Raw genomic sequence first — 26,230 nt, forward strand, 5'->3', positions numbered from 1 at the left:
CAGGATAGGGAGTAAGACAGGAAAAGCCACCCTAATGTGTTGCCCCATCAGCAACTCAGAAAAGTTGCTCAATGCACGTCCACTCTCCTGGCTGGCCCCCTGGCTCCAGGTGTAAATTGAAATCAAGTGCAGTGACTTGCAGAGGCAAAGGAGTGGGGAAAGGCAAAATGAGCAGAGTAAGGGAGGAGAGCGGCGGAAGAAACGCCCTCTGGCAGCGTATGAGCAGCAAGGGCCATCAAGGATGGACTGGCTTCTTTTGGACCCAAACAAAGACATGCCAGGGCTAGTCGTTGGAAACCACAATTCAGGTTTCACACATTTGTAGCAATAAAGGCTTGACGTCGGCACGTTTGGTTTTCAGACACCTGCATCCACAGGTAGCAGCAGTGGGGCAGCTGCCTGAGTGACTCTGAGGTCATTTCTCACGCAGGTCCCGAGATGGAAGGATTTGGACAAGCAGGAACCCAATACCTGGTTTTTTCCTCCATGGGGCTACGGGACAAGCGGAAAGATCTAACCCAAAGCAGAAAAGATTGGCGCGTTGGGGATGGGGCGTGATGTAGATAGAGGTTTCCGCTGACTCCAGGCATCTCCTGTCTCTCCCACCCTAAACCAGAAGAGTCCATTCCCTGCAGAAGACCTAGTGTCGAACGATCCTCGGGTGAATCCAGGTGCCCGCTGAGTTTCGGCGCAGCTCCGGACACGATTTCCACCTACCTCCAGGCCGGGCGCAAGCTGGGTCAGAGCCCCGGGCCCGGGCCCAGCTGCGCGCCCGGGTCCCTGAAGCTGGTGCTCCTCCTCTCTCTCCTCCTCCCCTCCTCTTCCCTCTCTCTGCCAGTCCCTCCCCCAGCCGTGGCGGAGGGGGGGCCGGGCTTGGCTCAAGGAGGCCCGTGCATTCCAGAAAGCCTAGCGAGCTAGAGCAACAAAGGAGCCGGGTAGTCGGCGGGAGGAGTCGGGGGGCTGCGGCGCGCTTCGGCCAAGGTGGCTGCTGGGCCCCCGGCTGGTGCGGGGGCGGCGCCGGGGACCTGGTCCCTCACCCCCGGCCCGCGCCTGGCCTCCATCGCGGGCCCCCGAGGTGGTTTTTAATGGTGGGAGAGGGGATGGGGCTGCAGATTGGGGGCCCTGGGGGCTCCCGGGGCTGAAGACAACTTGGATTGCCAGGGAAAGGGCGAGGGAGTGGTCCATCCCCGCCCGGGCCTCCGCCACCCAACATGGGCCCCCGGTCCCAAAGTTTGCGAAGTTGGGCGCCGAGGGCCCGCGGCGCGCGGAGCATCCGGGGGAGCCCGGCACCGGACTCGCGGGGCGCACAGGTCGCCTGAGTCGCCCCAAGGCTGGCGCGCGTGCCCTGGGGGCTCCGGGGAGCGGGCGGGGGCGCGGGGCTGCTGCTGAGTTGGCGGGTTTGGTCATGGCCGCGGCTCGCCTGGCTCGGGGGTCGGAGCTCTGGCTTCTGGGGCCGCTGCTGTTGCTGCTGCTGCTGCCGGGGGGCCCGGGCCGGGGGACGGCCTTAAGCGGGAACGCGACCGGGCCTGGGCCTCGGAGCGCGGGCGGGGGCGCCAGGAGGAGCGCGGCAGCGACTGGCGCCCCGCCGCTGCTGAGCCACTGCGGCCGGGCTGCCCCCTGCGAGCCGCTGCGCTACAACGTGTGCCTGGGCTCGGCGCTGCCCTACGGGGCCACCTCCACGCTGCTGGCCGGGGACTCGGAATCCCAGGAGGAAGCGCACGGCAAGCTCGTGCTCTGGTCCGGTAAGCGCGCGGGAGCCGAGTCCGGGGAGTGCGGCGCTGGGAAGCCGGGACTCTGGGAAGAAAAAGGCTCCGGCCTGAGCTTTGGAAAGGGCGGGACCTGCACCCGAGTGAGCTGGAGGAACAGAGTCTGAAACTTTGGGGCAGACGGAATGCAGGATGGGACCGTCGGTGATGAGGAAGGAGCGGGTCATAAAGCGCCTGAGCAAAGGATGCCTGGGAACTAGGGGTCGGTCAGGAAGGGGCTCTGAGCCACAGGAAAGGACTTAAAAAAAAAAAAAAGAAAAGAAAAAAAAAAGAGGAGATGCTCCACCTAAGTGCCACTCTGGAAGCGGGGTCCTCAGGGATTCAAGATGTTTAGACCTTGGAGAAGAGACCGGGAAATCGAGTTGGAAAGGAAAAAGGGAAGGATGTGGGTAGGCGATCTAGGCAAGGGGGTGGGGAGTGAGAATTGCGGGAAATTTGTGAAGGCTAAGAAACCCCGATGATGAGTAATTAAAAGGCAACCAGAAAGTTCCAGAAATAATGTTTTGGGAGACAGGAAGTCCAGAGAACCCTGGTCTTGTGTTGCTTTCACAGGAGATTGCACAGTTTCCTCACCTGAAAAACGGGGACTCTGGTTTTTGCTGGAAATTGTGAAGGGATGAGACTATTCTAAAGGTTATGTGTGTTCTTTGGAAGTTTGGTTGCTCAGGCTGGTCAGGGCTGCGGAAGGACACAAGCCTGGGATGTTGAGAGCCCGTGGAAACTTCCATAGTGATCTAAAGTCCCAGAGCCCTCACCTCAGGGTGGGATTATGATCGGCCTGAAAATCTGCAGACTGAACGCACACAGGTCCTTCCTTAGCAGCGTGGAGTGAATTCTGTCCCCACCTGTCACTCTTCTGAGCCCAGGGCTGGAAGAGTGCTCAGGAAGGTGCTTGTCATCCCTTGTTTCTAGCCAGTGTGATTCAAAACTGACCTTGAAAAAGAAAAGAAAATCAAAAGCCAGGAGCACACCTGGCAGCCTCCTTTTGACAGACCTCGATGCCCACATCTCCCATCTCCATTCTGCCCTGGGTGCCGCTGGTGATGATCCCGATGAGGGAAGTGTACATAGGTTGCGGGATGTTGGACAAAGCCATATGGATATAGGCCTGGCTTGGTGCAGATGCCAGGTGAGGAACTTGGAGCATGGTGCCCATGGTGGAGCTTCATTGTCTGTGGGTATCAGATCAGCATATTGGCAAAAAACCATGTGTAATCAGTAAAAATCCATAAATTACCATAATATAAGATCTGTGTAATTCTGCATATACACGACGCCCTCTTTATGATAATATGTTTGTATAAATGTGTCGCAAATAGTAATGTACAGAATGTAAAAAGGGGCATACGTAGAAATTATCATTTTGGTCTTGAAGGTATATAAATGTAAAGCAGAAGACCAAGGAATAAAACAAAGAACATAAAAGGTATAAACAATATTTCTTTAGGTACAACCCGAAATAAGGCTTGAGTTTAGGAGCCAGCTGTATGGACAATCCCAATACATCTCTCAGCACTAGAATCTTGCTCACATTATGAGAGGATATTCTGTTTCTCTCTTCTTACGTATTTTGCAAGGGCCGATGGTTGAATTCTCCTAAGTTCCATACATGTGTGATGCTGCCCTTCTGTCGTTACCATCAAATCAAGGAGGAAGGGTATGAACCTCTTTCCAGCCCCTAGTCCTGAGAGCAGCTGCTGAGTAGGCAAAAGCGGTTTTGGCAGGAAAGTTTAGGAGTTAGAAACATCTGCTGGGTATGCAGGTTCAAACCTCACTAGCTGTGCCTCTGGTGGGGTAGGTTCCTGCAGAGGTGCCAGCACTGAGTCCAGATCCTTAGTTCACTCTGAGCTTTTCTCTGTTGCCACCCATCATCCCTCAGCTCAGTCCCATTCCTATGTGTTTTGGTTGTTCTCTTTCTGCTTTGGGTCCTTCTGTGGGATGTTCTATGAAGTAGCGCCAGAAGCAGGTGTTGGTATGAGCTGAGTCATTGGGGGGGGGGGGGCGGGTACAGTGAACCTGCACCAAGAGAGAATCAGAGACAGGCCATCAGCTAGGAATTGCAGCTAGTGGCAAGTGATTGGTCCTACCCTGAGTTAGTGGTCTGGATTTGGCATTAGACATGGTCAGTGTCACCTAGCTCTTGGGGGCATTTTTGTGGGTAAAGAATGGAGATGATCTAGGTTGTCTTTCTCTGTAAACTTTTGAAAGTAGAGACTTGTTCTTCACTTTTTTTCTGAAAGCCTGAGCTCTGAGTACACACACCCACCCAGTCATTTATTCATTTAGATACTGGGTGCTTGCTACATCCTGGAGCGGGTCCTGGGGAATATAAAAATGAAGAATGCAGGCATGAACCCTGCTATCAAGGGGAAGACAGACAAATAAACAGGCTTTTGCAATATTTGTGATAAGGTAGGGTGCTGAAGGAACACAAAAGACTTTGCAGAGCAAGAGAAGACCTACCCCCTCTCCCCCAGAAGAACTGACATTTACCCCATGACCTGAGAAGTAAGTAGGAGTTACCTGAGCCAAGGATGGGTCAGATAGGAAGGGATAGGAAGAGGAAATAACAGGCGCAAAGGTGAAGAGGTGAGAGGGATTGGTACTTTTGAGGAAGTGTAAGAATTTCTGTAGAGCTGGATCAAAGCATGTGAGAGATAGAATTAATAGAGATAAGACCTAGAAAATAAAGCGACTCATCCCCCATATTAAGTTGGTATGTTGTCCTAAAGATAATAAGGAGCAGTTGAAGGCTTTTAAGCAAGGGAGAGATGTAATCATATTTGCAGTTTAGAAAGGCCTTGAGTACAGTGTGAAGAAGCCATGGTTGGAAACACCTACAGGCTGGTTGCTTGTTTAGAGGACGGTGGAGTCCAGGTGCGAGATGATGTGTCAGGACTGTAACCGGCTGTAGGAAGTAGACAGATCCCAGAGTCTTAGAGCTAGAACCAGTGGGTCCTGCCAATGAGTTGGATGGAGGGCTTGAATGGAAAGTGGTACCTTCCCTTTCACTAAGCCAGGGAATGCTAGGGGAGGAGTAGGTTTAGAAGAAAGCATGGGTTCAGTTTTGGCCATGTGATGGATTAGAGACACTTATTGGACATCTGTGTGGACAGACCAGCAGATCTGCACTAGCAGCTGCTAAAGAGGGGTGGCCGCCATGTGCTTCTTTGGCCCAGACCACTGAGCCTTTGGGAGCATGCCACTGAGTGAGGAAGTTCATTGGCTCAAGTTGGATCCATTTCTAGATTTGAATAGAACTCGGGTCTCTCCTATATCTTTCAACTCTCTGGACTTGGGATTTTTTAGGCACTCAGCACCTTCCCCATTATAGCTTGAAATGCCTCCTCTCAGGCATTCTAGGTTGACCAGACAAACATAATATCCAGGTCATGGTCCACCTTCGGCCAAATCTGGTTTGGCAAATGGGGCAAGAAAGCAGAGATGCCAGAGACTGGCAAGGGAAATAGGTCCCTGAGAACCAGCACGTAGCCTCTTTGACCACTGCTCTGCTCTGTGTGTGCACAGGGGTCTGTGGCGCTGTCATCGGCCAGGGCAGCCAGAAGGAAAGAGCCAGATGAGTTATGAGAGGAGGGATGTTGTTGGTGATGGTGAGTTATTTGCAGGGTCAGATCAGGAAGAATCTCCTTAGAGCTGTTCCCAAAACTGACTGGCTCATGATCAGAATTAGTTTTTAAAGTATATATTTTGGGAAAGTATAAAAATTCGGAATAATTTCCACTTGTTCATGTTTTCAATTTTGGTTCAGGTTTTTAACTTTTTAATTGTGAAATGTATCATATTTACAGAAAGTGCATTAAACATAGAGGTACTAAATAACATAATTATAAAGTGCCATCTGAATCAAGAACTAGACCATGGTGGTGGGGCGGGGGCAGGCGTGAGAGGTCAATGAGGGAAAAAGGGGGACATAGCTAATACTTTCAACAATAAAGAATTGTATTTAAAAAATAGTAAATAAAAAAGAAAGAAAAACAAAATGTGCAGTTAAATTTCAACTTCAGATAAACAACAAATACATTTTTATACAAATATGGCCCATGTAATATATGGGATATACTTATACTAAAAATTTATTAATTGCCTAGAGCTGGGGTTGGGGGGGGGGGGAATGAAAGTGACTGCTAATTAGTATAGTGTCTTTTTGGTGTGATGAATGTTTTCTAAAGTTGATTGTGGTGATAGTTGCCCAATTCTATGACTATACTAAAAACCATTGAATTGTATACTTTAAATGGGTGAATTTAATAAATCTACTATATATTAAAATAAAAAAAAAAGAACTAGACCATGGTGGGGCCCTCAGAAGCTCCCCCTTTGTCTTTTCCAATCATGTCCCCCTCCCTCCTCTTTTAAAAAAAGAGTTTTTTATTGATTTTTAGAGAGAGAGGAAGGGAGAGAGTGAGACATCTATGTGTAAGCCAGACATTGATTATACGCCTCCTGCACACCCCCTCTCGGGGATCGAGCCCAGAACCCAGGCATGCACCCTGACGGGGAATAAAGCCAACAGCCCTCCGGTGCACTGGACGACACCCAACCAACTGAGCCACACTTCTGGCCAGGGCGTCCCTTCCTCCTCTTTTAGAAGTAACCACTATCCCGATGTTTTTATAATCATTTCCTTTTTCCTCTATAGTTTTGCCATCTAGCTTTAGAATCCCTAAACAGGATATTTCAATTTCTCATGTTTTTGAATTTTATAAAATGTAATCATGCTGTGTGTATTATATGTCTTGTTTCTTTTGTTCTACATTATTTTGTAAGATTCATGCTACCACAGCTCATTTGCTTCATTGCTGATTAGTATTCCATTGTGGAATATATCCCAGTTTATTTATCCATTTGTTGTTGTTGTTGTTAAACATTTCAGTTGTCCTCAGTTTGGGGCCGCTGGGAATACCATTGCTGGGGATGTTCTTTTATGTACGTCGTGGTGCACTTGAGTCAGAATTCTCCAGGAACATACTCAGAGATAATAGGGAATGTATACTTTTAGCTTTACTGGATAAAGCCAAACAGTTTTTCAAAATGGTTGTATAAACGCACACTCCCAGTAGCACTATAGAATAGTCACCGTGGCTCCACATGATTCCTGACCCTTGGTATTGTCCACCTTTAAAATTTTGCCAAACTAGTGGATAAGTTGTGGTATGTGTTTGTGGTTTTAATTTGCATTTCCCTGCTAACTAGTGAGGTTAAGCACCATTGGAAATGTTTACTGGCCATTGGAGTTTTTCTTTTGTGACGTGTCTATCCAAATCTTTGGCCCATTTTTCTATTGGCCTAGCTGTCATTTTTGTAAGATTTGTAGGTCTTCATGGATGAATCCTTTATTAGTTGTATGTATTGAAAATAGCTCCTGTTCTGTGGCTTGCCTTTTCATTCTCTGTGTCTTTCATTGAACAGAAATTCTGAACTTTAGGATAGTCATTTATCAAACTTTTTTATGTGTAGTGTTTATTGTGTTATTTATTTATTTATTTATTTATTTATTTTTAGTTAATCCTCATTCGAGGATATTTTTCCATTGATTTTAGAGAGAGTGGATGGGAGAGGGAAAGACAGAGAGAAACATCGATTGGTTACCTCCCACATGTGCCCCAACCAGGGCCGGGGCTTGAGCCTGCAACCAAGGTGTGTGCCTATGATCGGCATTGAACCTGGCACCCCTCAGTCTGCAGGCCAATGCTCTATCCACTGAGTCAGCTAGGGCTATTGTGTCTTATTTTAAAATGTCCTTTCACACCACAAAGTAATGAATTTATTTTCTTATGTTATTTTCTCAAAACTTTATAGATTTTCCTTCCATAATAGGCATATAAATCACCTGGAGTTGATTTTTTTTAGAACTTCAATTTTATACATAGTCTCAATATAATTTGTTAAATACAATATCTCAGCTCTGTCATAAATCAAGTGTTGAAATATATATTTATTTCTGGAATACTTATTCTATTCCGTAGGTTTATTTGTCCATCCCTTGCCAATACCACACCATCTTAATTATCATATGTTTATAGCATGGTTCTTCACTTCTTTGAGTTATGAACCTACTTGGCAATCTGATAAAACTCATGGGCCCCTTTTTCAGTATAATATTTTTAAATTTTAAAGTAAAACACATAGAATTGAAAAGAGCATTTAGGATTATAAAGGAAATGAATTCTATTGAAATATAGTTATCAAATATTTACAAAGTTTGTGATCTAATGTATATGTGCTTCTTTAGTAATACATTATAAGATCTAGTATGGGTTTAATAACCATTATAATATCAAGGTGATGATGAGCAGTGACAATATTTTGAGATATCTGCAACAAAAATACAATATCTGATTTCCATTTGTGACAAAGCCACGGGTATTGCTAACAGTACTGTGGTATGTTGTTTACATTTATAATGGAAGGAAATGCTAAATTTCAGTTAGATGTCATTTTCCCCCATCCAAGTTCATGGATCTCTAAAGTATCTCCAAGAATCCTTTGTGAACTCGAGGCTAGGAGCCTTTACTTTATTTATTTATTTTTTAAATATATATTTTATTGATTTTTTACAGAGAGGAAGGGAGAGGGATAGAGAGTTAGAAACATTGATGAGAGGGAAACATCGATCAGCTGCCTCCTGCACACTCCCTACTGGGTATGTGCCCACAACCAAGGTACATGCCCTTGACCGGAATCGAACCTGGGACCCTTGAGTCCGCAGGCCGACGCTCTATCCATTGAGCCAAACCAGTTAGGGCAGGAGCCTCTACTTTATAGTACAACAGTAAGTAATAGAGAGTCTGGACTATTATTGATCCTTTGAGCTTTAATATAATAATATTTGTTGGTGGATTTGAAGAAAAAGCACATCTTTACATTATTGAGTATTATAATAATTTCATTATATGTTTCTCTTTAGATCTTTCATTTTCTCAATATTTTTACAGTTTTTCTGCAGGGAGTTTTTAAATATCATTTGTTAGATTTATTCCTAGATACTTAATAATTTTTACACTATTATAAATGATTCCTTTAACATTTTGTTAAAATGTTAATAAAAATACAATTGAGCCGCTGAAACCGGTTTGGCTCAGTGGATGGAGCGTCGGCCTGCAGACTGAAGGGTCCCAGGTTCGATTCCGGTCAAGGGCATGTGCCTGGGTTGCGGGCACATCCCCAGTAGGGGGTGTGCAGGAGGCAGCTGATCGATGTTTCTCTCTCATCGATGTTTCTGACTCTCTATCTCTTTCCCTTCCTCTCTGTAAAAAATCAATAAAATACATATTTAAAAAAATAAAATAAAAAAATAAAAATACAATTGATTTTGAATCTAGTAAACTAGCTAAATTTACTTTACACACATAGTTATCTCATTTGTGAATAATGAGTTTCTTTCTCCCTTTTTAAAAAAAATCCTCACCGGAGGATATTTTTTCAATTGATTTCTAAAGGGAGTGGAAGGGAGGGAGGAGAGAGAAATGGAAGAGAGGGAGGAGGGGGAAGAGAGAAACATCGATGTGAGAGAGACACATGGATTGGTTTCCTCCTGCATGAGTCCCCACAGGAACTGGGGAACCTACAACTGAGGAATCAAACCCTCAACCCTTCCGTCCATGGGCCCGAGCTCTAACCACTAAGCAACTGGCCAGGGCTGTTTCTTCCTTTTTTAAGCCATATATTTGTTAATGTTTATTGCCTTGCTGCACTGCTTAAGACCTCCAATACATTGTTAAATAGAAGTGGTAATAGTAGCAGCATCCTTTATCCTTGACTTTTTCTGTGTTCTAAACAGAAAGCTTTTCTACCTTTCACTCTTAAATGTGGTGTTTGGTGTAGTTTTCTTGTAGTTACATTTTATCAGGTTAAGGAAGTTGTCTTCTATTCCTAATTTGCCAGTTATCTTTTTATTATAGATGGATATTGATTTTATCAACTATATCTGCATCTATTGAGATGATTATGTTTTTTCTTCTTTAATCTATGAATATAGATTCATTGATTAAATTTTCTAATGTTAACCCTACCTTAGAACAGTGGTTTTCAACTTGACTACTCATCACACAAACAAAAAGCATTTTTCAAAGTTTAGATTGTGGCAGTGTTATTTTTAATTTCTATGAATGTAGAAAAATGTGTCCCTTTTTTTTCTTTTTGTTTCATATTTTGTTAAAATAAAAAATAATACAGATAAAGTTGATGTCCCCTTGCTTCCTGTTATCAATCTCCTTCCCTGCTCTTCTTCGGAAAGCTTCCCTCATCTCAGTAATTTGCATACTTATTTTTTTAAAAAACTTAATTACTTTAAAAAATATGTAGTATATGCACATAGTACAAAACTCAAAAGCAACAAAAGTTAAATCTCTCCACTTGTGTTCTCAGCTACCCTTTTTCCCTTCTCAGAGGCAACCACCAACACTGGCCTTTGTGTGTCCTAAATGTTGCCAGCATATTTCCAAATGTAGGTGTGCCCTCTGTTTATTTCTTCCCACAAACAGTAGTAGCTTGCTCTTCGGGCTGTTCTCCACTCAACTAAGTCCACTTAACACGATCTATTGGAGATAGTTCCATCTCAATGCAAATAGTTCAGCACTGTCCTATTATATTGATGTATGATATTTTTTTTAGCTGGTCTCCTAATGATGGATATACATTCAGGTTGTTTCTCCTCTTCTGCTATTACAAACAATGCTGCAGTGAACACTCTTGTAAATGATCTTTGTGAACATGAAAAGTGGAATTGCTAGGATAACGTTTTGATAGATAATGCCAGATAGTCTCTACAAGTATTTACTATTCCTACTAAAAATATACAAAAGTGCCACTTTCTCCCACACTCTTGCCACTACGGCATTTTCAAATATTTTTGTCTTTCTCACTCTAAAGTTAAAAAAATTGTGTACCATTACAGCTGTATTTCACATTTAGAGCATCTCTTTATGTATTTAAAGGCCATTTGTATTTTCTCTGATCTATTCTGTTTGCCTTTTGCCCCTTTCCTAGAGGCTTACGAATTTCTTACTGATTTGGAAGAGCTTTATGCATATAGGAAAATTAGCTCTTTACCTGTAATATGTATGAAATATTTTCTCAGGATGTTGCTTTTTTTAGGATTGGGTTTAAATCTTTTGTTTCATGGCTTCTGGGTTTTGTGCCATACATCAAAAAATCTTCTCCACTCCAAGGTTTCAAAAACCATTTCTCACCTTTTCTTTTAGCACTTTAATTTTTTAAAATAATGTAATTATTAGCCCTGGCCAAGTAGCTCAGTTGGTTAGAGCGTTGTCCTAATACATCAAAGTTGTGGATTCCATTCTCGGTCAGGGCATATATACAAGAATCAACCAATGAATGTATAAATAAGTGGAACAACAAATTGATGTTTCTCTCTCTCCCTTCCTCTCTTTCAAAATCATTAAGTAAAAATTAAATATTTTTTAAAATAATATAATTATGTTGATTCATCAGGCACTTATTTTTATTTTTTTTAATGTATTTTTATTGATTTCAAAGAGGAAGGAAGAGGGGAGAGAGATAGAAACATTAATAATGAGAGAGAATCATTGATTGGCTGCCTCCTGCATGCCCCCCACTGGGGATAGACCCCATAACCCAGTCATGTGCCCTGACCAGGAATTGAACTATGATCTCCTGGTTCATAGGTTGAAGCTCAACCACTGAGCCACGCGGCCGGGCAGGAACTTATTTTTATGTAAGATACAAGGTAAGGGTCCAACTTATTTTTTCCCTAGATGGCTCTTCCATTGTCATTTAAGATTTATGTAATAATCTATCTTTTTCTTGGAAGTTTATTTTTAAAGAATAAAACAATATTTAAAATGAGAAAAACTAAGAACAACAAATTACATATTTTTGAAAGTTGATAATTACCACAAATTCCTGAAAAAACACCCCAGTATTTTATTAACTGCCTGCTGCTTCTCTAGAATACATTTTACTCTAGTGAGCCCCCCCATTTTAATAAACATACAATAAAATTCACTTTTTCTTTCTTGTGCAGTTCTATGAGTTTAGACAAGCACACAGAGTTGTATAACCAGCCACTACATTCAAAACAGAGAGCAATCCCATTACCCCTATTAGTCCTTCATGCTGCCCCTTTTGTAGGCAAACCCTCCTTCTGCCTAACCCCTGGCGCTCACTGCTGTGTGCTCCACCCACACCCATTCAGTCAATTTCTGAGAGTGGGCTCTCCATCCAGAGTGATAAGGGTTCCCCAAATAATTTTAATTTGAGTCAGGTCTGGGTGCCATTGCCCAAGATTATTGCTTTTTTTTTCTTTTTAATTGATTTGAGAGAGAGAGAGAGAGAGAGAGAGAGAGAGAGAGAAACAACACTCACACACATTGACTTGTTCTACTTATTTATGCATTCACTGGTTGACTCTTGTATGTGCCCTGATCAGGGATCAAACCTGCAACCTTGGTGTACCTGGACAATGTTCTAACCAACTGAGTTCCTGGCCAGGATAAAGCCATTGCTTCTTAAGTGACAGGAACTTGCTCTGTGCCCTGAGATAGGCTGCGTCACAGTGAGAGCAGTGAGTTGTCAGAGGGCTCAGATAGGTAATAATAGCTGACATTTTCTGAGTGCTAAGCAGTTAACTTGCTATCTCATTCTTCACAACGGTTCCACAAGGTAAATGTGTTGTTCCCATTTCACAGATCAGGAAACTGAGGCTTGAGATAAAGTAATTTGCCCAAGATCACACAGCAAGGAAATGGTAGAGTCAAGATTTGGGCCCAGGCAGGCTCGTTGCAGTGTCCATGCTCCTTACCTCTCTACTATATTGCCTCCCCCCAAAAAAGAGCAGTTACCTACCTTCCCCCATGTCCCCCCAGCCCAGCAGTGTGGCCAACACCCATTTGGCCCTCATGTCCTCAAAAGCTTCTCCTAATTCAACTTCTTGTTTGGGAAATAGGTGTTCCTGAAGCAAGGATGATTCAGGAGGGGCGAAGTAGGCAGAATGCTGCGTGAGCCCAGACACTGGGGCAGCTGTTTCTGTCTTGCTGGCACCTCCTTACCTCTCTCTGCACTGGACACAGCCTCCTCTGTTTCTCTGCACCTGATTTCCTGTTTCCTCTTCTGACCTGGCTCCCCTGACTACCTCTTCTTAGCTCCTACCTGTTCTCTGTCTCACCTCAGCTTGGTAAGAAGACCTGGGGTCCTGGGATCTTGGCAAGGGAAACCGTTTCCGGTTCTGGAGCATGGGCCTTGGGGGGAATGTGGGGGGGGGGGCATCCCACCACTCCCCTTCCCACTGGAAGAGGCCCTGAAGCAGGTTTTTGAACTGCCCCTGAAAAGGTAAAGTGTAAACCAACCTGGGTTCTCAGCCAGAGGTGTTACACTCCCTAGCAGGGCATTTGGAAATGGAGGCTGTTTTAGAAAACTTTAATTGAATGATAATGTACATATAGAAAAGTGCACAGACCATAAACTTAATATCCACAAGGTGCATACACCCAGCAATCCAGTACCAGATCAAGGCATAGAGCATGCGTAGCATCCCAGACAGGTCCTCTTCAGGTTCTCTTCTAGTCACCACCCCTGGAATGGGGCTTGGTGGGGAGCAGTTTTTGGTTGTCACAATGACTCAGGGGTTCTATGGGCATTTAATTTAATTTATTGTATTTTTTGTTAATCCTCACCTGAGGCTATTTTTTCCATTGGATTTTAGAGAGAGTGGAAGAGGGGGGGGGCGGGGTTGGAGAAAGAGAACATCGATTGGCTGCCTCCCGCACGGGCTCCAGGGCCAGGGATGGAGCCTGCAAATGAGGTACATGCCCTTGACCCGGAATCAAACCCTCGCCACTTCAGTCGGTGGGCCGATGCTCTAACCACAGAGCCAACCCGGCTAGGGCCTATTGGCATTTAGTGGACAGGGTCCTGCGATGCTAAATGTCCTGCAATGCATGGGACAGTCTGTAGCACAAAGAATCGTCCTGCCCAAATGCCCTGTGGAGAAACACCTTGCCCCACAGCTCTGAGCAGTAATGGCCTGTGTTGAGGCAAAGAGAGATGCCTTAGGCCTGGGAGACAGGGGGTGCTGCTGTGTTTGTGGGTATGGATGAGGAGGGGTCTTCATTGCAATGTGTCCGCACTGTCTTCACCCTGCAGGCCTCCGGAACGCCCCCCGTTGCTGGGCAGTGATCCAGCCCCTGCTGTGTGCTGTATACATGCCCAAGTGTGAGAACGACCGGGTGGAGCTGCCCAGCCGCACCCTCTGCCAGGCCACTCGAGGCCCCTGTGCCATCGTGGAGAGAGAGCGGGGCTGGCCTGACTTCCTGCGCTGCACCCCTGACCACTTCCCTGAGGGCTGCCCGGTGAGTGCCCTGTGGGGTGAGGTCCATGCTCTCAGAGCTGGTCAGGACCAGGCATAGGGCAGAGCCTGGCAGGAGGGGAAATAGGAGCCCAGAGCTTTCTCCCTGGGTCACCCTAAGCCTGCAGCCTTGGTGTCAACAGGCCAAAACCCCAAACTGAAGTTTGTTGGCTGGGCCCATCCACCAGGGATTATCCTTTATTTACTTATTCATTAAGTATTATTTTATATTATTTTATCCTCACCCAAGGAGTGAGGATATTTTTCACAGTGATTTTAGAGAGAGTGGAAGGGGGGAATGTAGGGCCGGGGGGGGGGGGGCAGGGAGGGAGGGAGGGAGGGAGGGAGGGAGAGAGAAAAACAGAAACATCTATGTGAGAGAGATACATTGATTGGTTGTCTCCCACACTTGCCTTAACGAGGGGCAGGGGCTGGATTGGACCTGCAATCCAGGTATTGGACCAGCAATCCAGGTATGTGCTCTTGACCAGGAATCAAACCCATGACCCTCCAGTGCACAGGCCAATGCTCTAACCATTGAGCATGCGGCCAGGGCAATCCCCCCTTTTTATTTTAATAAAAGATAACTGTTCAACAAGTATTTTTTGAGCACGAGCTCTGTCAGGTATTAGGGAGTTACAGGAGTCACATGGAGTCAAGGCACATGTAAAACAGCAGGAAACCCCAAGACAGGATGTGCTCCAGTTCTGGTTAGTGAAGGAGAGCTCATAAGTGATAATAATAATAATCCTCCTATATAATAAAAGCCTAATATGCTAAGTGTCTGACCATTCGTTTGACCAGTTGCTATGACATGCACTGACCACCAGGTGGCAGACACTCCAACCAGTAGGTTAGCTTGCTGTTGGGGTCTGGCCAATCAGGACTGGGCAAGATGGGCTGGACACACCCTGGAGCCCTCCTGCAGTCCCTCCAATCTTGCACCTGTGGGGTCCCTCGGCTTGGCCTGTGCCCTCTCACAATCTGGGACCCCTTGGGGGATGTCGGAGAGCCGGTTTCAGCCCTATCCCCACAGGCCAGGCTGAGGTACCCCACCGGTGCACAAATCTGTGCACTGGTCCTCTAGTGATAATAATGGGTAATAACACTACTTGTTATTATTTCCTACCTGCCAAATACTATTATAGCACTTTACATTTATTTATTCATTTACCCCTTAAGCCCCACCACGAAGTAGGTGTGTGTGTTACATGCTGCTGAGTCAGCTCTGACTTACGGCGACCCTAGGACTGTGTCCGCTCCTGGAGACTCATGCCTATGGCTTCTTTTATGGAGTCCGTCTACCTCATTCTTGGTCTTCCCTTTCCCTGCTGCCTTCTGTTTCCCCAGCATTAATGTCTTTTCCAAAGACCCTGCCTTCTCATGATGTGCCCGACGTAGGACAGCTTCCGTTTTGTCCTTTTTGACTCCAGTGATGTTTCAGGCTTAATTGTCTAGGACCCACTTGTTCATCTTTCTGGTGGTCCAGGGTGTCCATAGAGCTCCCCCGAACACCGTATTCCAGAGAGTCCATTTTTTCTGCTGTCTTATAGATAGGGAAACTGAGGTAACAGAAAAGTCAAGTCATTTGCCATGGGTTGTCTGCAGCGTCTGTGCCCTCAGCCACTCTGCGGTGCCACCCCTGTGCCCCTGGTGACACCAGAGGTTGCTGCTGAGCCTCCTGCTCCCTTGTGCACTGTCTTCTCTCCTTCCCTTGTGCCAGAATGAGGTGCAGAACATCAAGTTCAACAGTTCGGGCCAGTGTGAGGCTCCTTTGGTTCGGACCGACAACCCCAAGAGCTGGTACGAGGACGTGGAGGGCTGCGGGATCCAGTGCCAGAACCCGCTCTTTACGGAGGCGGAGCACCAGGACATGCACAGCTACATCGCGGCCTTCGGGGCCGTCACGGGCCTCTGCACGTTCTTCACCCTGGTCAGCCGGGGCAGGCCTGCACGGGGAGGGGTCCGGGGAAGCGGGTGTCCTGAGCGCTCAGCTCGTGAAGTGGGAAGGGAGCGGGGTTGTCGGTGAGAGGCTGGGCTCGGGGGTAAAGAGGGAGGTGGGGAGAGGACGACTTGGCGGGGGGCCCCCAAGGAAGGGTCCTAAGGGTGTCTGCAGCAGCAGAGTGACCCCAGCCTCTCTCTTCCAGGCCACTTTCGTGGCTGACTGGCGGAATTCGAATCGCTACCCTGCGGTTATTCTCTTCTACGTCAATGCGTGTTTCTTCGTGGGCAGCATTGGCTGGCTGGCCCAGTTCATGGACGGTGCCCGCCGGGAGATTGTCTGCCGGGCAGATGGCACCATGAGGCTTGGGGAGCCCACGTAGGTGACTTGGGGACCCAGAGGTGAGGGGAGGAAGGCTGAAATGTGTGTTTACCACAGAAGGGACAGGCTGGGCTTGACGCTGAGATTTCAGGGTGGGATTCAGCTCTGCCTTGTTGCACCCAAGGTCTCCAGCATTAGGACCTCGGTGTCCGTCTGAGGACCTTGACTGTTTGCATCTGTTCAAAGGGGCCTCTTGTGTGTCCTCTTCAAATCTGACTGGGTCCTGTTTCCAAGCCCCGACTCCTAGGGAACCTCCAGCCCTTAGAGCCAAGGGTCTGGAGACAGGGTGAAGAGAGGGAGTGCAGCATGGCCTCCCCAAGTGACACCCCACATGTGTGCGTAGCTCCAACGAGACCCTGTCCTGCGTCATCATCTTTGTCATTGTGTACTACGCCCTGATGGCTGGCGTCGTCTGGTTTGTGGTCCTTACCTATGCCTGGCACACCTCCTTCAAAGCCCTGGGCACCACCTACCAGCCTCTCTCTGGCAAGACCTCCTACTTCCACCTGATCACGTGGTCACTCCCTTTTGTCCTCACTGTGGCTATCCTCGCTGTGGCCCAGGTACAGAAACTGGTCGGGGGCTGGGGTCCCGAGTGCGGTGGACTTGGCCGAGGGGCCAGTGACCGAATTTGCCCCTCCCACCCCTTCCTGCTGTAGGTGGATGGGGACTCGGTGAGCGGCATCTGTTTTGTGGGCTACAAGAACTACCGATACCGTGCCGGCTTCGTGCTGGCCCCCATTGGCCTGGTGCTCATCGTGGGAGGTTACTTCCTCATCCGAGGTGAGTGAGGACCAGACCAGGACTCCGGCAGCTAGCATGCTGAGCACCTGCGTTGTGAAAGCAGGAGCTCGACGCAGCCAGCTCTGCTGCCTTCACGGCGGGACCTCAGCCGGGTCGCACTGGGTGTTGGTGCTAAGTGGAAGGTGCCCCCTCTAGGCAGACACAGTACCTTCCTTGGGCACGTGGTGTGGGACAACACCTTTGTGTTGGCCGGAAGAGTGCACCCCTTTCTCACGGCTTGTTGAGAGGAGCCTGGGCTGGTTCCAACCTCTCCGCAGCTCTTGGCCAGCTGCGCTTATGTGGTGGGTAACCTACCCTGTCCACGTGAGCCAATTTGGGGCCTTCAGTCTAGCGCGCTCACTCTGAAGTTATATATACGCTCAATGTTTTGGAGTTGGCTTCTCATCTCCCTCCTGCCCACAACACACACTCGCAGTTTTCACAACATGCACAGATTCTCTGTTCCCTAATTTCCCTGTCTCAATCTGCCACCTCCACCATAAGCCTTCCTGTCTTCTTAGCTCATTTTTGTTGCGTGTTTTTTGTTGCTGCTGTTTCTTTTGGTAAGTTTCCATTTCCTCCCTCTGCAGAAGGTCAGCCTTCTGTGCAGCCCACCTCTTGTCCCTCTTTTTGGCTGGGTCCGGACCTCTGATTTATGTTTGGTGTCTCTGCTGTCCTGTTTGGTAGCCACTTGCCACATGTGCTGAAACTAGTCCAAATGGAGATATGTCATATGTGTAAAATACACACTGCATCGCAAAGACATAGCACACTCATTAATAAGTTGTAATATGTTGAAATGATAATATAATGAACAGTGGTATACTTTTTATAAAATATACTGACATCATTTTCACCTGTGTCCTTTTACTCTTTTAATGTGGCTTCTGGAAAATTTGAGATTATATTTCTATTGGACAGCACTGTTCTCAAGTCTCTTTTTATGCCGTTTCCAGCAGAACAGCTTTTTTTTTTTTTAATATGTTTTTATTGATTTCGGAGAGGAAGGGAGAGAGAGAGAGAAACATCGATGATGAGAGAGAATCGATGGTCAGCTGGTCAGCTGCCTCCTGCATGCCCCCTCCTGGAGGTTGAGCCTGGGCATATGCCCTTGACCAGAACTGAACCCAGAACCCTTGAGTCCACAGGCCGACGCTCCGTCCACTGAGCCAAACCAGCTGGGGCTCCCGCAGAACAGCTTTGACCTGACTGCCTTCCTTAGGGATGGGCAGGCCAGACACAAGGTGGTTTCTTTCTCTTCTCTACTGTCCATCTGTGCTCTGCCCCCGTCTTTCACATACAAAACACATCTGCCACCATCTGTGCTCCATTTCTCCGGTGTCTCCAGTTCCCTAAGCTTGACACCAGCACAGAAGTAATTAGACCCGGACTCCAGCGCCATGGGAGCCTCCCCTGCCACACGCCCCTCTCTCCCAGGAGAGTGGCCTCGCCCCACTAATATATGAGGTGTCCCTTCTGTCCAGGAGTTATGACTCTGTTCTCCATCAAGAGCAACCACCCTGGGCTACTGAGCGAGAAGGCTGCCAGCAAGATCAATGAGACCATGCTGCGCCTAGGTGAGTGGGTCCCCTGGGCCCTTGGCCTGAGGAGCTATCCAGCCCAACACTGCACCCTCCTGGGGCTGTGGGACCTACAGGATAGGGCCGTGGTCGGCAAACTGCGGCTCGCGAGCCACATGCGACTCTCTGGCCCCTTGAGTGTGGCTCTTCCTCAGCCTTAGGAGTACCCTAATTAAGTTAATAACAATATACCTACCTATATAGTTTAAGTTTAAAACATTTGGTTCTCAAAAGAAATTTCAGTCGTACTATTGATATTTGGCTCTGTTGACTAATGAGTTTGCCGACCACTGGGATAGGGTCTTGGAGGATGTAGTAAGTCAGTGGCACAAGGAGCAGCCCTGGGGCAAGACAAGGCTGGTGTGTGTGTGTGTGTGTGTGTGTGTGTGTGTTGGTAGCAGCTCAAAAGAAGGGACCTTCTTAGGTGGAAGAATTCAAGTTCATGCCAAGTCTGCTTCCTCATGTCCACTTCCCTCCCACTGGGCCTCCCACAGTTGCCTCAGGTGCCCTTCATGCCTTCTTTTGGAGACTTCTGTTCTTGAACTGAGCCTAGCATGATGAGTTCACCCCAGACTCAGCTGTCTTTCAGGCCCCAGTGGGTCGAACACCCTCCTCCCCACCGCTGCTCCCACACCTGGGATTGGTAATATCTGCCCACCCCTGGCCCTCCACAGGCATTTTTGGCTTCCTGGCCTTTGGCTTTGTGCTCATCACCTTCAGCTGCCACTTCTACGATTTCTTCAACCAGGCCGAGTGGGAGCGCAGCTTCCGGGACTACGTGCTGTGAGTGCAGGACTGGGGCTTGGGGACTTGGAGCAGCTGGAGTCAGGACGGCAGGGGCAGCCTTCCTGTGCTGCCCAGCAGGGGTCTGCCCATCTTGTTCTGGGCACCCGAGATGTCAGTTGCTCTGTAACTTGCCAACATAGCAAACAGCCCTCAAGTTCCTGCTCAACTCTGCATCCCCATGGCGGTCTGGCTGGTGCATTTGTAACTGTTCAGAAGCCATCTCGAGTTTTGGCTTCTCTGACCGACTCTGTTGGCCACAGAAGTTGCTGTCTCCAATTCTCATGTACTCTTTTACACAACTTATTGGAGAGCCCTGCACAGAAGTAGTTACCTTTATGATAAGTTAGCAGCCTGTTAATGCCTGCTAATTAGCCTGTGCTTTTTGTGTCACAGTGAGGACGAATCTGAGAGATTAAGGCATCTCGGCTGTTGAAAGAAATGCAGCAACTACTGACACGAGGAACAGCACTTAAAATGCCCATTAAAATGAATGCCAGTCCACACGGACTGCTTCAGGCTCCTTCGAGGCTGCAGCCTGCAGTTTGGGAAGCTCTAAACTACACCCATGCCTGGGTCTCTACCCCAGAGATTTGATTTAATTGTCTGGGGTGTGGCCCAGACATCAGTAGTTATTAAAAGCTCCCGGGGGACTCTAATGAGCACCCAGGGTTGTGAATCAGTGCTGTGGGGCTTAGTGATTGTCTGGGTACCCTCCCAGGAGACCCAGAAAATCTCACCTGTCTACCACCCCTCACCACAGGTGCCAGGCCAATGTAACCATCGGGCTGCCCACCAAGAAGCCCATCCCTGACTGTGAAATCAAGAATCGCCCTAGCCTCTTGGTGGAGAAGATCAACCTGTTTGCCATGTTTGGAACCGGCATTGCCATGAGCACGTGGGTCTGGACCAAGGCCACGCTGCTCATCTGGAGGCGCACCTGGTGCAGGTGGGGTCAGCAGCCAGCTCCATCTTAGTCGCTCATCCTAGGTTTCCCATGTCTCCCAGGGTAGCCTTGGGCAGGTGTGATTTCTAAGGGTCTATGGGAGTGCCTAAGCTGACTTCTCTGTGGCTCACCACTGCCCCCTGGTGACACCCCCTGTCCTTGGGAGCACCAGCTGGGTGTGAGCCCACGGCCAGCATCGTTTAAAAGTGCAGTGATTTGAGAACTGGGCACACCTGAGTCCTGCATTCCAGGCCTCCTTCTTTGCAGAGTAGACCTCTACTCCTCAGAGTCCTTGAGGAACCTGAGCCCCTCTGGAGGCTCCCGCCCTAGAGGGGATGGATTTGCTGTCTCAGGATTTGACGGGAAGTGGCTGCTCCGCATTCCCTCCCCCGCCCCCGCTGCTCTCAGGTTGACGGGACAGAGTGATGATGAGCCCAAACGCATCAAGAAGAGCAAGATGATCGCCAAGGCCTTCTCCAAGCGGCGCGAGCTGCTGCAGAACCCAGGCCAGGAGCTCTCCTTCAGCATGCACACCGTCTCCCACGATGGGCCTGTGGGTGAGCTTCGGCCCCTTTCCTCCCCTGGAGCCACTTAACACCCGCCACGCCCGGGCCCCATTCCCTCCCAGGCTGGTGTGGGCGTGTGGACTGTTTGGAAGGAATACAGTGCTCCCTCCTCTCCGCAGAGCCCTTCCTTGCCAGTACCCTGCCCATCCCCAGCAGCTCTCTCTCTGCTTCTGTCCTGGGTTCAGTAGTTGGTTTTGGTTCCCAGAGGACTCATCTCCCTTCCCCTTCTCCGGTCTTCCCCAGCTGTTCCCCCTGGGCTCGAGTACGTCAGGCCTTCAGGAACTGGATTTCTGGCCTTTAGTGAGGCCCCACTTTTGCTGTGGGTGCCCAAGATGCCAGCTGCTCTGTAACTTGGGAATGGGTGGGGATCACTGTGATCACCAGGGTGGGTTTTCTGTGCGAGGTGGAGTGGGAGCCATCGGCTGCGGGGGGGGGGGGGGGGGGGGGGCGGGGGAGGTGAATGGTGCTGAATAAAGGAGAAGTGGTTGACTGCAAGGGAGGGGCAATCATGATTCCTTATCCTTTCCTTCCATCCCCACAGCGGGTTTGGCCTTTGACCTCAATGAGCCCTCCGCTGATGTGTCCTCTGCCTGGGCCCAGCATGTCACCAAGATGGTGGCTCGGAGAGGAGCCATACTGCCCCAGGATGTGTCTGTCACCCCTGTGGCAACTCCAGGTATAGGATTCAGGTCTCTGTAGGAAGGCGGGGGACATTGAGGCTGGGGGTTACTGGGGCTGTGGTATCAGGGGCTGCCAGAAGGTGTGGGGGAAGGGAGGCTGTGGAAGAACTAAAGTGTGGGGCTGAGGCCCTAGAGGCCTACAGTTGTGGATCCCAGACCTTAGAGTGGGGATCCGAGGAGAGAAGGGTGATGTGGACAGAGTCAGGGTCCCAGGCTCATGTTCTCTCTCCCGTCATCAGTGCCCCCAGAGGAAAAAGCCAATCTGTGGCTGGTTGAGGCAGAAATCTCCCCAGAGCTGGAGAAGCGCCTGGGCCGGAAGAAGAAGCGGAGGAAGAGGAAGAAGGAGGTGTGTCCGCTGGTGCCACCCCCTGAGCTTCACCACCCCGCCCCTGCGTCTGCCTCCAGCGCTGTTCCTCGACTGCCCCAGCTGCCCCGGCAGAAATGCCTGGTGGCCGCCGGCGCCTGGGGAGCTGGAGAATCCTGCCGACAGAGAGCCTGGACCCTGGTCTCCAACCCCTTCTGCCCAGAGCCCAGTCCTCTGCAGGATCCTTTTCTGCCCGGCCCCCCAGCCCCCACGGCCTGGGCACAGGGCCGCCGGCAGGGACTAGGGCCCATTCACTCCCGTACCAACCTGATGGAGGCAGAGCTCATGGATGCAGACTCCGACTTCTAAGCCAGGAGAGCAGGACCTGGGACAGCAAATAGGAACAGATAGTGTTCTGCGGCTCGTCTTCCTCCCTGAGGTGCCTCCCCAGGATCTCGTCTTCCAGAGAACCCGAGGCCCAGTGCCCTCCCAGGAGGTTCTGTGTCTGGCTTATGGCGTAACTGTGGGAAAGAGCCTTGAAAATCCATGGGTGGGCCTCACCCAGAGAACAGCCCTGAGCTTCAGGGCCCTTGTTTCTGCCCCACCAGGTGGAGTCTGGCTGGTAGCCCCAGTCTGCAACAAGGTTACGGGGTGCACAGAGTTTCTGGTGAGGCAGCAATGGCGAGGGTAGGAGTGGCAGTACCCGGAATGGGCTGTGGTGGCCAGGGAGACAGCCAAACCTATATCTGGCAGATGAGGGCTGGCTGCCCTTTCCTGTAATAATGGGTACCAGGAAAGGGCACCCTCAGACCAAAACTGTTTATTGCATCATTAGCCTTTTGTCTAAGTGGGAACAGGGCTCCTTTCTCCCTCTTCCAGGTGGTTGTGGGGCGAGGAGTACCTACTCCTATAGGGGCTACAACCTCTCTTTACAGATGTCCGCTGGCCCCACCCCAGGCCAGTAGCCCCGCCCATGTTCTCCTGCACCCTCCTTCCTTTTCCCATTTCCGTTCAACCAGGCCAACCTCTTCCTGTTCCCTGTTTGTTGATTAGGACCCAGAACTGCAGCCCCACCTCCCACTCCCCACTCGCGTTGCTGGACTCCATCTCCAAGAAAGAGATGGGTTCAGCTATAGAAGCAGTGAGTGGTGGGGAGTCCCTGGGTCTCCGAGACACATTGTCTCTCCCTGTGTCCATCCAGTGAGGGATGGATCCTCTGCCTTGAGGGGCTACGCTGGGAAGCTGCTGGAGCGTCAGGCAGGCAGGACAGCTTCCTTCAGCTCCCACGACTGGTGGGCGAAGAGATTTCCGACCCCTTATCGGCCTCCTGCGTGTCTCCGAGGCCCCAGTGTCAAGAACCAGGCAGCAGGAGGTTTCAGGAGCTGGCTGGGTTCCAGGTCGGGGATCGGGGATAGGGGTGGGGAGAAGAAAGATAAACAGTAAATAAAAGTTTTTGTATAAATTCCTGGTGTGCTTCTTTTCCATAAGCCCCGGTATCCACCGCACTGTTTACCTGGTCCTGATCTCGTTGGTGTTCCATGCCTTCCTCGGGCTATTCTGAAAGGCCAAGAGCTTGGTGCTAATGAGGTCATGACTGACAGAAGTACTGGCAGTCCTTCCTGACTTGTCAGTTCTATGTGGCCAAAAACTCTTCTGTGGCCGTAGCGGCCTCATAGCATACTGATCTTACTTGGTTAAGAACACATCTTGGGCAATGGGGGATAAAGACACATATGCAATACCTTAATCAATAAAGAAATTAAAAAAAAAACAAAACACAAAAAACATCTTGCCCCTGAAATGACAATTGAACTCCTAATGTAGATGAGCATGGCTTCTTGTGGCAATCTGGGCCCCACCTCTGGGGGCCTCTTGCTTTCAAGAGATGTTAGGGGGGTCCTAACCGGTTTGGCTCAGTGGATGGAGCGTCGGCATTCGGACTGAAAGGTCCCAGGTTCAATTCCGGTCAAGGGCATGTACCTTGTTTGTGGGCACATCCCCAGTAGGGAGTGTGCAAGAGGCAGCTGATCGATGTTTCTCTCTCATCAATGTTTCTAACTCTCTATCCCTCTCCCTTCCTCTCTGTGAAAAATCAATAAAGTATATTAAAAAAAAAAAAAGATGTCAGGGGGTCCAAGAGGAAGCTGTGCATCAGTCATTGGAATTCAGATTTCCTTGAGGGAAGCCTGTTAGCCCCACTTCCTCCTCCCAAAAAATGTCCGTAGAAGACTGGGACTATTTGGGTTGCAAGGACTCGATATCACATGGAAAGGAGAGCTGTGGAAGAGGGGGTGGCACCCACACACTGGAAGGTGTGGAATACTGACCAGACTCCTTTGGAGACTAAGGACATGTGATGGGGAATAAGCATTTTGCCCAGAGGAAGGGGAACTAACTTGATTGATTTCATTCTAAGTATTTTACATGTGTTTTATTAAAACAATAATAATAACTCGTATTGAAGGCTTGCTGAGCTGTCTCCCAAGTACTTCACATGCATTAACTGGAATCTCGCAACAGCCCTTTGGAGCACTGTTCACACCCCCAAGGTTCTGAGACGCAGCGTTCCAATAGTTTGCCCGAGGCCACACAGTAAATAGTAAAGCTTGGATTCCATTCCAAGTCTGGCTCCACCGCTGGCTCTTGGGCAGTGTGTGCTGCCCCTTGTTTAATTCAGAGGGACCAGAGGAGCTCGTTTTTTTCTAGAAATAAGCTCAGTGAGTCAAAATGCCCTGCCCACAACCTCACAGCTACTAAGGGACAGACACTGGGCCCAAGCTCCTCCTGATGGACCCAAACTCTTCCCTCTCAGTATGACGGCTGATTTGTCCTTCTGTCCATAGGTTCCCCATGTTGTGTTCCCTCTGGCTGCACTGTATCCCTCGTTTACCTTGGTCATTCTGGTCACCACTGCTTCTTTCAGCTGTAGTATTGCTAGTTTTTAACCTTTACCAGCAACAGTATTGAAAACAAAATTTATCAGTGTTGTCTAATGATTTTTTTCTGAAATAAGAGACTACGTCAACAATTTTCTTCTTTTCATCTCCAAGGACATTCCCTCCAGCCCCTTTTTCTTTAGTGGGAACACTTATGTAAAGAATAGGGGATGGGATGTAGAAAGAGTTCATTCTAGGCCTAGGAGTGGCAAGAAATATTCAAAGTGATGAATAGCAAGAACTTACAACCAAGATTACTTTACCCAGCAAAGCTATCATTCAGAATTGAAGGTCAGATAAAGAGCTTCACAGATAAGAAAAAGCTAAAGGAGTTCATCACCACCAAACCAGGATTATATGAAATGCTGAAAGGTATCCTTTAAGAAGAGGAAGAAGAAAAAGGTAAAGATACAAATTATGAACAACAAATACACATCTATCAACAAGTGAATCTAAAAATCAAGTGAATAAATAATCTGATGAACAGAATAAACTGGTGAATATAATAGAATCAGGGGCATAGAAAGGGAGTGGACTGACTATTCTCGGTGGGGAAGGGGGTGTGGGGGATGCGGAAGAGACTGGACAAAAATCGTGCACCTATGGATGAGGACAGTGGGGGGGAGGGTAAGGGCAGAGGGTGGGGTGGGAACTGGGTGGAGGGGAGCTATGAGGGGGAAAAAAGAGGAACAACTGTAATAATCTGAACAATAAAGATTTAATTTTTTAAAAAAGCTGAGAAATGTTACCTTTTTATGTCTAGCTGTGGAGGTGGACAGAGACTCCGCCACTAGAGGGCACTGTGAGCCCACCTTTCGTGAATGCAGAGGTTCGGGCTTAGGCAGCAGCTGGAGTTCCAAAATCTTGCAGTGTTTTTAATAGGAGCACCAGACCTTAGGACTGAGCCACAGAGCCCACTTTGCGGCCATAGCTCCTGAATTAGGACCCTCCCTGGAAGGAACACCTCAGGATCCAAGAGGAGCTTGGTTTGTGGGACTCCCTGTGGCCCAGCTGCTGCCCGAGAAAAGGTCTCCGTGTGTTCACTGCTCTGGCAGGCTCTTACCACTCATACCAAGTGCACGTCAAACTCACATTCACTTGTGCTTCTTCCTAGATTGTGAGGCCTGCCTCTGTTGGTCCCAACTTCTTTCCAGCAGTCTCTCCACTGCCTCATCCCTGCCTGGGCCTGAGCTTGATTTATTTATTGGGGGGAGGGA

At 48.7% G+C, this 26,230-nt stretch overlaps 1 protein-coding gene across 1 annotated transcript; it reads left to right on the forward strand.

The window, feature by feature from the left end:
• Positions 1 to 1,405: 1,405 nt before the first annotated feature.
• Positions 1,406 to 23,542, forward strand: SMO (smoothened, frizzled class receptor; the record flags this gene model as incomplete). Its single annotated transcript, XM_081102426.1, has 12 exons — positions 1,406 to 1,742; positions 13,911 to 14,116; positions 15,836 to 16,045; positions 16,260 to 16,432; positions 16,779 to 16,998; positions 17,095 to 17,218; positions 18,703 to 18,795; positions 19,473 to 19,581; positions 20,345 to 20,530; positions 20,936 to 21,084; positions 21,635 to 21,769; positions 22,013 to 23,542. 12 exons carry the CDS (start codon positions 1,406 to 1,408, stop codon positions 22,444 to 22,446), a joined length of 2,376 nt encoding a protein of 791 aa, XP_080958552.1. The 3' UTR covers positions 22,447 to 23,542.
• Between the last annotated feature and the right edge of the window lie 2,688 nt (positions 23,543 to 26,230).

This window comes from Myotis nattereri (assembly GCF_964212035.1).
Source record: "Myotis nattereri genome assembly, chromosome: 11".
Taxonomy (NCBI): domain Eukaryota; kingdom Metazoa; phylum Chordata; class Mammalia; order Chiroptera; family Vespertilionidae; genus Myotis; species Myotis nattereri.